Source organism: Centrocercus urophasianus, unplaced genomic scaffold (assembly GCF_019232065.1).
Source record: "Centrocercus urophasianus isolate 14NV4802_14NV808 unplaced genomic scaffold, USGS_Curo_1.0 seq_26, whole genome shotgun sequence".
Classification (NCBI taxonomy): Eukaryota; Metazoa; Chordata; class Aves; order Galliformes; family Phasianidae; genus Centrocercus; species Centrocercus urophasianus.
The window spans coordinates 15,732,298-15,747,270 of NW_024884822.1; the positions used below are offsets into that span (position 1 = coordinate 15,732,298).

Sequence of the window (14,973 nt, forward strand, 5' to 3'; positions counted from 1 at the left end):
AACTCTCCATGAAGCTGCACCCAGAAGCCAAAAAATATGAATGTTTTGGCAAAATGGGAGATATGAAACTATTTATGATGGATGCTGTCGGAACTGAGTGAAACAGCAGCTCTTAATCACCAACAGCACTGTGACAACAGCAATCACCGAGCTCCTCTCACCCCCCTTGTGCCGTGCAGGGATCTAAGACAACGCAGTCCTTATTCAAAGAGTTTTCAGCCCTGGCTGTTATCTGTGTTAACGATTCCTGCAAACAGCCCCTGGCGCACAGTGGTGCAGAGGCTCTCAGGGAGCCCCGTGAGGTGGTGCAGAGGCTGCGGGCTGGGACCCACCCTGATGTGCAGAGCTCACCCAAAGAAAGCAAAGGCCCTCGTGGTCTGAACAGAGGGAAATAGTCCTGCATTACGTGGGTTAGAAATTCCTCAGGTAACAATGCTCATCGAGTAAATCCAAACCATTAAATGAATAGGAAGAGATGACTGCAGCAAGGTGGTTTTAAATCTTTTTTCTTGTCTGCAGTTGAACATGGAACCATGGATGGATGAACAAAACGTGAGCAGCAGAGGAGCATTAAGTGCTCAGGATACACCAAGCAGCAGTAAAATCGAGAGCTATGTAAATATCTGCCTGAGGAAACCCATCAGTGTGAACTGGAGCAGACTGAAGGCTGCTCTCTTTTGCATCCTTAGGGACAGAAGGTGTTGTGCACAAGGATAGCAATACCCATAACACCGAGCACTCACATTGAGCTTTACCTCTACCTGCTGATATGGAGCAGGAATCACATGTTCCCATGGGGCTGCTTGCTATAGTTGTCAGGAAACTGTAGGGAGCATTAAAAAACACCAAAAAGGCAAACTTGTGCAGCCAACAAGCACCACGCTGAGATCCAAGCTGTGACTTTGGACTGAATGTCTGCAACAAATGCCCAAGTTGTTCTGACCCCGCTGCAGCCCAGCAGCTGCCAACGCCAGGATGCAGCCAACCTCCGCCAGCCAGCGCCAGCAGCCAACTGTGCAGACAGCAGCACGGGCTGGGAAGGAAACCCGGCAGATGTACCAACACCAGCAGCACTTTGAAAAGCAGTTTGTGTTGGAAACTGAGACAGGCATCTCTTCTACCCTGAGCTCAAGTTACTCAACTGCAGTGATACCCCTTAACGACACCATCCTTTAAAAACTCACCTGTATCCCACACACAGTCAGTAAGCACAGCTCCTACAGCACCAACACCCAGACCCCAGGAAGGCCCCTCCTGTGGGCTGCACTGGGCTCAAACTCTGCCTGAAACGTGGCAGCAGATGCAGATACATATGAAATGAAATGTCTCTGACTCAGCGAAGGAAACACCTGCTGGCCCCAGGAGCACCTGGAGCAGAGGTGAGAACTGGGTCTGAGGTTCTGGGAGGCTCAATTGGCAATGAAGTCTGAAGCTACAAAGTGAGCCAAGGGCAGACATATCAACAGTGTTGTATTCATAAATACTGAACTTGAGTACTTAGAATGCAAACCCTGATAGGAGGTTAATAAATCACAAGCTGCTCTGGCTGATTAATGCCACCATGACATTACTGTGTAGCTGGAGTTCCCAGGCCTGCAGGTGAAGGGAAACCTTCAGTCTCTGCTCTGAATTCAGGCAGAGGAGTGTGGCCTCATGGTGCAGCCCCCCCTCAGGACCTCACACTGCCCAGGCCAGGTCTCTGTGCACAAATAAAGTTCAGAAACAGCCCCGGGGACCCTCATAGGAGGAGTGGGTTCAGCTGCACCTTCTGCCAGCACTGCCAGGCACAGGGTGACTGCTTTAAAGGGTCCATGCATGCATCTCTCTTGCAATAAACGGCACACATAGCCTAGGCTGTTTACACCTGACTCGGGAGGCCTGTTGTGATCCACCTAGGTGGCCAGAAAACTCACAGAGAAGGAACTGCTGCTGCAGAAGCTGCCATTTACATTATTTACTGTGCTGTAAATAGTGCAAAGGAGGCAGCTCTGCAGCTCCATCCCAGCAGGACAGCAGCTCTGGGCACGGCTGTGCTCATGGTGTGCCTGCACCCCCAGCCGTGCAGCACTCCCCATGCCCCCAGCAGCCGTCAGCACCGTCCCTGGACACACAGCCCTGCCAGCACTGCTGTCTGCATCCCACCCCCAAAGAAATGCACCGCGCCAGCCGCTCACCCGCAGCGAGGTGATCATGGAGGGGTCTCGGAGGCGGCCATCCTCATCCTTCAGGTTGTAGCCCTCCGGCCTCTTGTCGCGCTCACTGACCTTCCATAGCTTCACAGTTTTATCTGCGAGAGAACAGAGTCACGCCTGGCTGCTGCTATGAGCCCCCTCTCCTTCAGGGTCGATCTCTGTGCCACGTTACTTCGAGAGTGAGAATGGAAAGAAAGAGGGCAACGTGGGAATGTGTTACAAAGCATCGCTTTATAACTCACTACAATACGAAACACCGTCCTAAACACAGAGATAATATCCCTGTTAATCAAAAAACTGTTTAAAAACTCAATTAACAGATCGCCGTGCTCTATAATTAATCTTCATTGCATTTCAGTAATTCTCCCCCAGATGAGTTTAGTAAATCTTCGAATTTTATTACAGTGATCAATAGAGTCAATTCTGTAACACAAAGTTAGTTGGTTACGGGAGATAATTAGAATCCTCCTAGTCCCCTGAAGTAATTAAGTCACATCCATCCTAGGGCTCCATTCATCCCAAGTAATATTCCTGGATCCTCCTGCTATTTATCTGAATATATCACGGAACTGCTGAGCTGAGCACAGCTGCGTGTAGAAACGCAGCAGCCACGGCTTAAAAAAGCCAAAACAACAACAAAAACTTCACCCAGAGAGCTCAGAAAATGCCCAACAAGAGCCATCAGCAGAACAAAGCGCACAGAGGAGCCCCCCCTGCCTGCACCACACGCACCGTTGGTGGACAGCAGGAAATAGGCGGCGTTCTGCTGCGGGAGCCATCGGATCTTATTGATCTTCTCCTCGATCTCCAAACTCTTCAGGTAATCGAACTCCGGCTCGTGGCTCTGGAAAGTGCTGTACACATTGTACTCACCCCTGCGATGGGGCTGGTTCTTGCTCTGAGGAGGAGGACAGAGAGGATGTAAGACTTGGAGAGAACATTTCCCAGCGACTTCTTTGCCCCCAGGTTCTCTGCACACCTGACCCAGCGCTGCCCTGGGGCTGGGAGCTGAGCTCTGCACTGAGCCCACAGCCCCCAGGGGACAGGTCGGCCCCGGCACAGAGCCCTGAGGCACAGACTGCGTTGGGAACAGCACCACAAAGAGAGCCCATCAGGATGGGAATCATGCTGCTTTGAAAGGTGACAACGTCTGAGAACCATCTGCCCAGAGAGGCACAGTGCCTGTCTGCCAGGGGCTGCATTTCTCCAAATCACACAGAGCTGTGCAGCATGGGCTCAGTTCTGTGGATCTGTGCTGCAGGTCGCTTCCTGCACACTCTGATGTTGGTCCCTTGGAGCAGAGGGCTGTGACAAACAGGAGGCGGACAGAACGCATCGCAGGTGGTGTCAGGGAGGTGGAAGTTCAAGAAAAGTGGGAGAATAACAAAAAAGAGAGAAATATGAAATGGAACAGTAACAGAAAGGCCAACAAAGCACCTATGTGTAACCTCATACTGATCAGTTTCCCCCAGCACACACAAAATACTGGGCAGATTTAACGTCGGGAGAAACGTAACCCATTGATGCCCCATAGCATTGCTGGTGGCCTCATGCAGTGCAGCCCTCTCAGGAACCCCCCGAGGAGTTCTGCAGCTCCGAGCTGAGGGCACAGTGCCCCAGGCCTGGGGGGCTTCTGAGGGTGGGACAGCATGGCCAGGGGTGGATGGCAGCCAGCTGTGCCCGTGCCGGGCTATGGGGAGCTACAGCATGGCTGGAGGTGTGTGGGAATGCAACGCAGCATTTTAGGGCATTCTACCATGTTACTCCAGGTCTTGCTGCTAATTGCCTTTTTCCAATTCTCGGTCTGCTAGGAGAGAACTAGGTTAAGAGTGACAGGCACAGATTAGGAAACAACAGGACACTGCTTTACAAGGATAAAATGGTATTTTGTACTTACCTCCTGCTCACGCTGAAATATGACAACCCGACCCCCCTTGTCCCCTGTTGCCAGCAATTCTCCGGTGTGGTTGAATTCTACTGTAGAGATAATGTCAGCTGAAAGGAAGAAGACAAAGACAATTTAAGTAACCGCAGAGTGGCTTTCACAGGCATCTAAATGCACCATTCCCACGCAGCTCAGGCAGCGCACGCTGTCAGCGCCTTCTCTCCCCTGTGACATTTCCGTGCATCTCAGCTTTTCTTTTGTACATAATGACAGTTGCAGCATTTTGGAGCGCTGCTCCGTGTCCCACAGCCTCGGGGCGCAGGGATGCTCCCACCATGGCAGGGGACAGGCGGGGAAGCACTCATGGATCTGCAGCACGTAAAGACTTTAATCTGCGCGCTTACCCTTGAGGCAAAGCAGGAGAGCTGCTAATGATTGGATTTATTGGGGCTATTTTTAAAAGAATGTCAGAGGTTAATTCCGTGACAATTACTGCCTGACTGGTGTCACCAGCTGCCTCGAGCACAGCGCAGCAAACAGAGCAGGGGACAGGGAAGGGTGGATGCAGTCTCTGTCATTTGCATCCCCCTGGAACACCCATAGGAGGCCACTACAGCAGATTGGCCACAGCCTCGTCCAGAGCACACGGCTCAGCACAGAGCAGACCCTGCCATCACCATTAATAACACACAGTCACTATTTCTGCCTAGCAGGAAGCAAAATTCCTCCTGGCTTTATGCCCTGAATTCCTTTCAATGTCTGTGCTTTCCTAAATGGAACCAGTGAGCAGTGATGGCTTTGCCCCACTTGCGCTGCTCCTGAGATGGTGGATCCCCTCTGTGCACCAGCCCCAGCTGTAACCACAGCCCTCAGCTGTCAGCTGCAGCTCCAGAGTAACCGCAGTCACTGGGACCTTCATAAGCTCACTGGAGTGAGTGAAAGCTTTGGGTGCTCACTCACTTCCTGCATCCATTCAGCCTGGTGATGTGCACAGAGCCCCACGTCTGCCAAGCTGGGAGAATCCAGATGGCAGCAGGCAGGTGAGTGATGAACTCCATGCTGCTGCCATTAACATGCAACACGCGCTTCTCTTCCCCACATTACCCCATCTCTCCAGCATTCAGCAATTTGTAATGACACATGAACGCATTCCAAAGTTTGTTGTAATTCATTTACAACTTTTGGTGGCTGTGAACAGCCTCGGAAGCCCATTTCCCTGCAGATGGAGATGGAACTGCAAAGACAAACCCCAGGGACCAGAGGTGAATGAATGGGACCAGGAGTGCAATGGGGGCTGAGGCACTGCGTGGGAATGCTCCTCAGCAAAGCACTTTGTCCTCTGCATGGAGCCCTTCTGCATCAGCCTGCACGTGTGGGCAGCAGAATCTGTCGGGAAGGTTTTAACCATCTGTTACTAACATTAATAGAAGCACTGAAAAGCAAAGCAGAAAGGCCAGCCTGGTTCAGAGCCAGGCTAAGTGCAGCAGTGCAGGCTGCATCGCTGAGCACTGATAACACCTGTTCGGAATTTCACCCTTTTGGGGGTTCATTTCAAGCTAACAAACAGATCCTGAGCTCCTTCAGACACACCTGTTATTTTCTGCTTGGCTGGATTTGAATTATTGCTTAAACATCATTCCCATTTTGCAATTGAAAAGATGGGGATGGGAAGCTTTCCTGCCTGTTTTCTTCCCCATGGAATTATGGTAAGAAAAAAAAGCAAAAAATGGGAGTGAGAGCCCAAGTGTGGGTGGCAGAGCAGCCTGCAGCCCCCCGTGCACTCACTGCACCCACTGGGTTCAGGCAGAGCCCCCAGCTGCACGGGCTGACAGCACCACTGGCCACAGGCAATGCTGAGGGGTGCACAGAGCCTTCCTCACGCTTTTAGCCCAGGCTGCCCCACAGCTGCACCCAGGAGGACGTGGTTCTGATGCTGCTGTTAATAACCAGCACTGGGAAGCGCTCTGCCCCAGCACCCACTGTAACCGTGCTGTAACCTCAGATCTGCTGGGTCGAAGGCGGAACTGCGAGGACACGCAGAGTTCTGTGCACCAGGGAAAGCTTTGCACAGAAACCGTGCTGCATGGGCCTCCAAAATGAAATCAGCAGCACTTCGGTGAGCAAAGCATCCACCGGCACAGTGCCCTTCTGTCCGGTCCCCTCACTCAGTGGATGCCTCCTGCAGGCCAGGACAGCTGTTGGTATCTACAGCCCTGAAAAATCAGTCCAGAAGACATTTCCCTACATCCCCAGAGCAGATACGTATCTCAGCTAAAACGAAACACACTCAAACACTGACAGACTTTGTGCTTGGAACCAGATGGGGTTCAGCAGCGCCAGGTTAAGCCCTCGTACAAGCCCAGGTTTTCACTGCTAATGTTTTCCAGCTGTCACTGCCTTGGACACAACAGCTCAGGCAACATTTGCAACTGCAATGTTACTTTCCAGCAACGTTTAGGCAACATTTTCTAACTCCTATGCTACTTTCTAGCACAGTACAGGCAACAGCTCCTAATTCTAAGGCTACGTCCCAACCACACACTGCTGCTAAAAGCCTTGTTTATCGGGAGGGCAGCAGCAGCCACAGCCCCGAGCAGCACAGCGCCACCCGCAGCGCTGAGGGCAGAGCAGCCCTGGGTACGGAGCACAGGGCAGGAAAAGGCCCCGACTCCAGCAGAGCGCAGCGCAGGCCACCTCCAATGCGGTGAACATCACCACGGCCCCTCTGCCAACTCCACGCCGGTAGAAACGGCACCTGGAGAGCACAGGGACAGGGCTGAGCAGACGCCGCTGCAGCAGCACAGCTACGCAGCACAGAGCTGCGCCTCACACCAGGCGGCGTTTTTCCTTCTGAAACCCTTCCCATCACCAGCTCTGGTTTCAGGTCACCGCATTTGTCAGTGCGCTGCAATAACTTCCCCTGCTGCACTGGGACAGCCTCCAGACAGCGGCCGCTCGCAGCGCTGCCAGACTCAACCTGCAGCCTCCCCCCTCCTCAGCACAGCGCTGCGATCCAGGGACTCGAGCGGCTTCTGCCCCAGCGCAGACGTCGTCCACAAACCACCAGAAGCTGCCCAGAGGCGGGCAAAGGGCGGCTGAGACACTCGGCTCATCCCCGGCTCCTGCCCCGGCAGCGGGACCTCACTGGGGTCCGGTGGGCCGGGCCTGGGCTCTGCCCCAACACCCTCAGGCTGTAACAGCAGGCGGGCAGCAGCCGGGAGAGCATCTCCCAAGGGAGAAGGACGGAGCTTAGAGATGACGGCACAGCAGCGGAGCAGCGCTGGGTCCCACGCCAAACTTGCGGCCCCAGCACGGCGCACTGCGCGCTGCTGCCCGCCGCTCCCACCCCGCGCTCAGAGCAAACCGGCAATTATTCATTAAAATTCCTGTGCACGCGCATTGAAATGATCAGTAATTGAAGTCCATTTCTCCTAAGGTTCCTATAGTAGTTTTGTGACAGTAAGAAGGAAAAATGCTTCTTTTTTTTTCTTTCCTGTTTCTATTTCCTTCATTGCCTCCTACACGCTCAGTGCCCCGAATGTGGAGAATTTAAAGAAAACTGTTTCCATGGAGACCCTCCCCTCCGAGCAGCACCAGCCCGCAGCTTTCCCTTCTGTGAGCATTAATGTTCCTTCACGCTTTCATGCTAAAAATATCGAGGGCTGGATTTGATTTTCACCCTAGCGATGCGGTTTTATCAGAAAAATAGAAAATTTATAATACACACACCCTGGTATGCACATGTGCTGCTGAATGGCAAGGTGCCCCTTCCCCTCTCCTATTGTGGGAGGAAGGCACATTCCCCAGCAAAGGGACAGCGAGTGGTTGTTAAACATGGATGAGAAAGCCAGGGGCTGCCCTGGTGCCCAGGGCCCACACACCCCATCCGTGCTCCCAGACACCCCCATAACCCCACACTGGGACAGCCCACATCCCCACCTCTCTCTGAACACCTCCTCCTGAAATCCCTGTGTTCCAAGGGGCAGAACTGTGTCTCCAAAGGTGCGGTGGGGCAGCTCTGCACATCATGTGTGCAATGCCTGCTGGCACAGCAGCACGGATGCAGCGGGTTGTAGCACTGCATGGCTGCCTCATCACAGCAATCCAGGGCAAGATTCAAAGCCCAGGAAAGGTAGGAACACCATCTCAGCTGAAGCACTTCTAGTGGATGACCAAATCTCTGCAGTACCTCATTACAAACACATCCTTGATGTGCTCCCAGCTCTCACAGCCTGGCCCACTGCTGCAGCAGGGCAGGCAGTGCTGGTGGGAATGTGCAGCTCCATTGCTCGGACCCCATCAGCTCCAAACAGTCAGCACATGATGGTATTTTCCCTCCACCCCCCTTTGCTCTGCAGCCTGGCAGCCATGCAGCTCTCCTGCATCCTGCTTCTCTCCATCTGCATGGCAGGACCATGGCACACACATATATTTTTCTCCTTCTTTCTCCATGAACTGAAGAGAAAACGCTTTGGAGGCAGCAAGAGCATTACTGTAAGCATCATTATGATAAATTGGCTACAGTGGAAGATTGTGAATAGCAAATCTTATGTCTGAGATCCACAGATGAGTCAGGCACACAGCTGCAGTCAGTTGTTTCCAATCTAGCCAGGCCCAGAGCTGACATCTCCACGTCACCACACACAGCTACCCTGCAGCTCCACACCTTGCACAGCTCCTCTGTTCCACACAGCCATTGCAGACCCCACATGTCCCCGTGTCCTGGTGCTGCTCAGCCCCAGGCAGTGCATGGCAGCCAGCAGCACCCCTGGGTCCTCCACGCCATGTGGGGGGCAGATGTGCCCACCCCACATCCCACTGCTGACACCACAGGCCAGCACTGGGAGAACCCCTCACACGTCACTCCAACTGTAACTGAGGCGTCCTCCCATAAAGTGACCCCAGATCCCTTTCCAAAAGCGACACAAACAGGTGCTCCTACTGCACTGGGACAAAGCGGAGCTTTGAGGGGGTCTCAGGACCCAGCAGGGCACTGAAACCCCGTGTTCTGTCGTTGGTAAGAATCACTTGGCCAATGGCAGCACACACAAAGCCTCCAAGCCTGCAAACGGTGATACATTGGGAAGCACCATAAATAACAGCAAACCAGGCTGCCAAACGAAGAAGGGTTTAGATCGTTCAAATCCCATGCTATAAGATGTCAAATCCAGTTTAACACCGATAAGTGTGGGATAGAAACTCACCATCAGCACATCTCCCACCCAGGGCAGCCCCCCAGCACTGTGGGGACAGGGATGCCGCAGGTCCTGCTCCTGCAGGAACACATTCACCTTTCACCACTATGGGACACAGAGAGGTAATGAAAAACTGAATGGTGCAGGGAGAGAAGCACAGAACTCGGCCATGTGCTGACAGCAGAGCCAGAGCATCAACTCTGCACCTGACTGCTGCATGGCACAGCACAACCCTGGAGCTCAGAAAGGGCTTTGAGGGCACAGCCCCTGGGATTCCTCCAGACAAAGCAGTGCAGATATGGGCCTCCACTCCAGGAGGATTCTCAGCCCTGAGCCATGGAAGCCTGTGGGTCTTGTCTCACTCAGGAAGTCGTGAGGCTCGCTGCTTTCACTGCTTAAAAGAGATTTCTTCAGTTATCCTTTTCATCTGCCTCTCAACAAGAAGGGGAGTGTGAGGTTTTCCCATTACCTGCAATTCACCTGATGTCAGCTATGACAACTTTGTGCCACACATCAGAACTTTAAATACACATCTGAAGTTTTGAAATAGAGTTGCAAAAGCATCAGTGCAAAGCTTGTACACTGCACAGCTTTTTAACAGGAGCTCTGTCCTTCTTTCTGTTTCGTAAGTTTGTATTTACAAAAGAAAATAAATTGACCTGCTCAAAACAAAGCACTCAGCCCCAAGCACATGTAGGCAAATGGTGCCTTCCCTACACAGGTGTGACTGGCTGACAAATGGAGAACATTTCTGGGAGCAGAGCCTCTGTGACCCACACATGACAAGGACTTTGTGTATGGAACCTGTGGCACAGTCCTGGCCAGTTCGTGGGCTTTGAGGCTGCACAGATCCCATTCACCTCTCCCAGTGATGGAACTGGGAAAGGCTCCCATAGGACAAAGCAGGGCTGCGGGTGGCTGGGAGCAGCAGGGGGTGAGCAGGACACGTCCTGCCTCCAGCACAGCCTGAGAGTTGCAGAGATGGGCTCTTCCCAGGACCTGAATCTCCCACTAAATTCCTCTGCGGCCTTCTGCCCTGCCTATGGAAAACGCCAAGAGGAAACCAAACAAGAAGGGCACCAAGGCTTCTGGGCTACAAAAAAGATGGACTTAAAAGGAACATTTAGGACACATGGTGGGCATGCAGGGATGTGCTCCTCCAACCTACGTGAACACAGCAAAGTTTGGCTGTGGGTCACTGGGTTGGGCTGGGCAATCTGTCCTCCTGCAAGGTGTGGTGCCATGTGGTGAGGGCACAGAAGGGAGTGGGACAGCAGAGGTTCAGCGTGGATTTAATGACATGCAAAATCACACGTGATTGATCTGCATTGATTTTTCCCCACTGTGGGGAATGATAGGCTGGCAAACAGAAATCAATTCCACTGCATTAAGCCCAGTAAGAATCTCGTACCATCAGCATGATGCCCCACAACATTATTACACACCAACACAGTGAAACACCACACTGTGCCCATCCGAGCCCTCACACTGCACCTCTGCAGGACTGCATCTCCAGCCCCTCCCCACAGCATGGCTTGGCTCAGGAGGGCTGGCAGGGTGCAGCGCTCAGCAAGATGGGGACCATTTCCCAGCAGCACAGTGCAATGCTGCTGAGATAGCAGCAGCTGCGAATCTTTCCCAAAATGGAATAAATCTCCTAGATTTAAACGCTAAAAATACCATCACATTCAAAATTTCTCTGCCCTTGTTACAGTGCAGAATAATTCAGTGCTGCCGACCCAAACTGAAGACATTTCCATCTGGCAGCTCCTCCAGAGCAGCTCTGCAGCTTCCCCCACCACAGTGCCTATTTCAAAGTGCTTACATGAAAGAACGTGAATTTGCTTCTCTCCCACTGTCCTCACAAGGCTGAGCGCACTGCAACCGCTCGACGCGGGCGCTCAGGAGCAGCCAGCCTGGGGGAAGTGCTGAGCACCGCGGTGCCCAACTCACCGCTCGCAGGGCTCAGGGAGCCCTCACTGCCCACCTCCAGGGTGATCTAAAATAAATCAGATGTAGACAGCACCTTAGCATTGACCAAGTCCTCTGCCCTTCTCACTTTAAAACCTCTAAAAGCTCCAAGGAATTCCAAGAACCATCTAAGCCTCGCAGACAGCTCCATCACCGTGGGATCGGGGCATCAAACCCTGGAGCACCTCTGGTTCGTGGCACACAGCAGGAAGCAGCCAAGGAAGTGATCTGGTTTCTAAACACCTCCTGAAAGCCCATCGGTCCCAGTGACACCACATTGCTGCAGTCTGAACAGCTGGTATCCCAACTCCCGGATATTACCAGTCCTTTAGGGATAGAACATCTTTACGCTCAGCAGAACTACAAAGATCTCTTTTCTAGCAGACTGTGTTGTGCTGATGACTACAGCAACCAGCTCTGATCATCATTACAGACGTATTCTCCAGACAGTGCCTTGCAGGGCAAGGAAACCCCAATGCACGCGCAGCTCCGTCAGATCGCCATGGCAGCAGAAGGCTGGCTGTGCTGACAGCGGCACCGACGCTCTGCCAAGCGCTCAGCACGCCACGCATTCTGCCTTTCTGGTCATCTTGCCGAAGCCATCTGTCAGCTTATCACTAAAACCTATTGATTTTTTAGAAACTGTAATTAGAAGTACCCAAATGTCAGCTAAGTGAGTAAAATTTGGAAGCTGCGAGCTTTCCTCTCGTAGCCAGCAGCTGTTTTCAGCTTATGACTGAAATTTGTCACATTTTGCATTGATGTCACTTTCTGTTCTTCCACCATTACTCCCGTTTGATGCACAAGGAACAAGCAGTCAGGGTGAATGCTGAGAGCACGACACGCAGCAGCTCTCACAGACTTCCTCCTGCTGGGGGTTCAGGCAGGGCACTGTGACAGGGAGGTAAGGAATGGCAAATGCCGCTCGGCCGCCAGGATGCAGGGACAGCATAGGGGTCCAAACCCATGGGGAATGGGAAATCCAGCACAGAGTGTGCCTGATGGGAAGCAAACAGCAGCCCAGAGCGGCTGAGCCACCCCAGCATCTCTCTGCTCCAGAGGAACAGAGCGGAAACCACAGACCAGAGAGCACTGCATTGGAAAGAGCACACCTAGCATCCCAGTTCTGTACTTAGGAGAAAGTAAACACACTGAAGCCACACACAGACAGTCGCTGGCATTTGTGGCTCGGATTAGAATTTAATCAGCTACAGATGGCTTAATCCAACATCTGGAGCAGTATTGAGGTGGAGGCACCAAGGAAGGGTTTCTCTCTGCTGGGGTCCAGCAGCACTGCAGCCCCTGCCAGGCTGCCCCACGGCCCAGCAGTGCCTCTGGGGGGCACAGCCCTTCTGGGAGCAATGGGCACGGCAGGGGAAGCCCAGCAGCCCCACACTGGATCAGCCCCCAGCGCTCGGGTTAAAGCTCCACTTCTGGCTCCCTTAGTGCTTCTTTCCATGGAAGATGAGCACTGTGCCACCACTTGCAGTCTGCCCTGAAGGAGATCGCTTCAGGACAGTTTCCACGCAGTGTTTTAATTAAACTTTCCTTTCCTCATCTTGGCATTAAGTTCATAAAACGAGGTTCTGAGTCTCTAAAATGAATTGCTTAAAAGTAATCTGTGAAGCAGCTGAAGACAGATTATAAATGAATTCATCTTCAGAGCTTGGCATTTTGCTCACATTGGTTCACACTGTGTGCTGTACGTAGGGATGCTCAGCACCCCCCGCTGTAAGCACACAGGTCCCCACTGCAGGCACCGGCCCCACCAAGGCTGTCCAACATCAGCACGAAGCTGCAGCAGCTCGCCCAGCTCTGCACACACCGGGCAGAGCCCACAGCAGTGCTGCCAGGTGTGCTGCTAGTAAATAACAGAGAGCCAAAAGCAAACAGCACCAAACAAACCAAAAGGCACCAAACCCCACCTGTTCTATGAGCTGTAAGTATCACAACAAGTATTTTTTTAAAACCTATCAGGGGTTTCTGTTTCAACAAACACACGCCTGCCTGTACTGCTCTTCTCCCAGCTCAGATAAGGATCTGGTACACAGCTGAAATACCATCTCAAGTTTGCCCAGGAGAAGTTACAACCTTGCTTACTTCCCTGCACAATAAATCACTTCACTCTGTTTGAAATGGAGAGGCCACGGCCATGCTATTTCTAGGGCCTGTGGTGCTGTGGTAATAGGAATTCGTCTTTACTATTGGAGAACTAATATCCTTAAGCTTAATGATGCCAACTGTCAGCATCCCCTCCACGCTGCTCATCGTCATCATCTGAAAGAAATAAACACAGCAGAACTTTGAGAAGCCCTCTGGTAGCACACAGACCTGGGCACCTGCTGGCTGCTCCCTGCCAAAGCCTTGCGTTACCACTAAAGCAGCCTGCTCTCCTTATCGTGAGCTGAGCATGCAAACAGCTCATTTTAAGAGCTGAAGGAAAAAATGCCCTCCAGAGCAGCCCATGGGGTTCAGCCAAGCACCTTCCTGCTGGATGTGTGGGCTCCATGGGAAAGGTGCAGAGGCAGGGCAGAGCCCTGAGCACAGCCCCCAGCCCTCCAGGGATGCCCACCAGTCTGTGGGGCAGCCCAGAGCACTGCTGCTGCAACGCCCTTCCAGCCACCAAACTCACTCCCTGCCCCCTTTGCCTTTCATTTTTAATTAACCATCCCTCCCTGGATTTTGTTCTCCTGGAAGGAAATTTCCATTTGGCTTTCATTCTAGTCAATCTTTAGTGGCAACAGGCAGGCAAACAAACCTCGCTTGTTATTAGGGAATAAACTCCAGGATGTAAGAAGCTTCCAAATGGAAGTACGGACATTCATTAGACCAAACGAAAACCCTCTCTCGGTCAGATGGGATTTAATTAAGTTGATTCTGACAGGGAATTAAGGATCTTTGCTGGGAGCTCTGCTCCTGGTGGTGGGGGCTGTACCAACAGGTGATGCCCTGCCAAGGCAGCCAGCCATCCTCCCCAGCACCCTGCATCCCACAGACCCACTGACACTGGGGACAGTGGTGTGGACTGCACAAATTGTGCTGAGGAATCGCTACTCACTGCAATGGAAACCTGGGCATCACCAAATCCACAACAGAAATCGCGCTGAGGGTTGTGAGCACGTGTTTGGGCTTCTTTCAGAAGGGGAAAAAGTGAAAATGCAAATTAACCTCAGCTGTTGGAAGAACACCCTGCAGAAATGAGACTCAGAATGGGTCACAAATCAAAAAATAATAATAAAAAAAAAGCCACAACGCTCTGGGGACATTAAGCTATTACACAGAGTTGTTATTTGGCTGATTTTCACACTTCATTAGCATATGCATAATTTAACAAGGGAACGTGCTGAGGGCTGGCAAGACATAAGAGCCACTTTCTCAGAACATGAACTGTAAATTGGGGCTGCCGCAGTTTGAATTCTTTTTTAATCATGGCAGAAAAGCAGCAGACACCAATTGCAGGCCCTGGGCAGAAGGGACCAATGTTCAGGAACCGAGCACCAAAGGACAGACAGACAGACAGACTGACAGCTCGCCCTGCAGCAAGGCTGGGACGGAGCGCAGCACATCCAGCTTTAGATGGCTCTGAGCTGCTTAGAAGCACTTTAAATAGAAATAGAGAAACGTAGGTGAAAATTACACAGCAAATCCATGCCTTTCTACCACAAGAAGTGCCTGTGTTCTGCCACTTCATGAGGAAATCAGTTCACATGTGCCAAGTGAACAGCCTGTG

The 14,973-nt window shown here is 52.2% G+C and overlaps 1 protein-coding gene across 4 annotated transcripts in view; it reads right to left on the minus strand.

Moving 5' to 3' along the window:
- Window positions 1–14,973, minus strand: part of PPP2R2B (protein phosphatase 2 regulatory subunit Bbeta) — a 60,986-nt gene that overhangs the window by 9,103 nt on the left and 36,910 nt on the right. For 3 of the 4 annotated variants that reach the window (XM_042826539.1, XM_042826540.1, XM_042826541.1), the window contains exons 2-4: window positions 4,090–4,187; window positions 2,925–3,090; window positions 2,175–2,287 (exon numbers count right to left, since the gene is read on the minus strand). In XM_042826539.1, the coding sequence (XP_042682473.1) occupies window positions 2,175–2,287; window positions 2,925–3,090; window positions 4,090–4,187 (377 nt within the window). Of the gene's footprint in view, window positions 1–1,184; window positions 2,005–2,174; window positions 2,288–2,924; window positions 3,091–4,089; window positions 4,188–14,973 lie in introns of those variants that run through there. The other variant, XM_042826542.1, reaches the window with a different exon arrangement.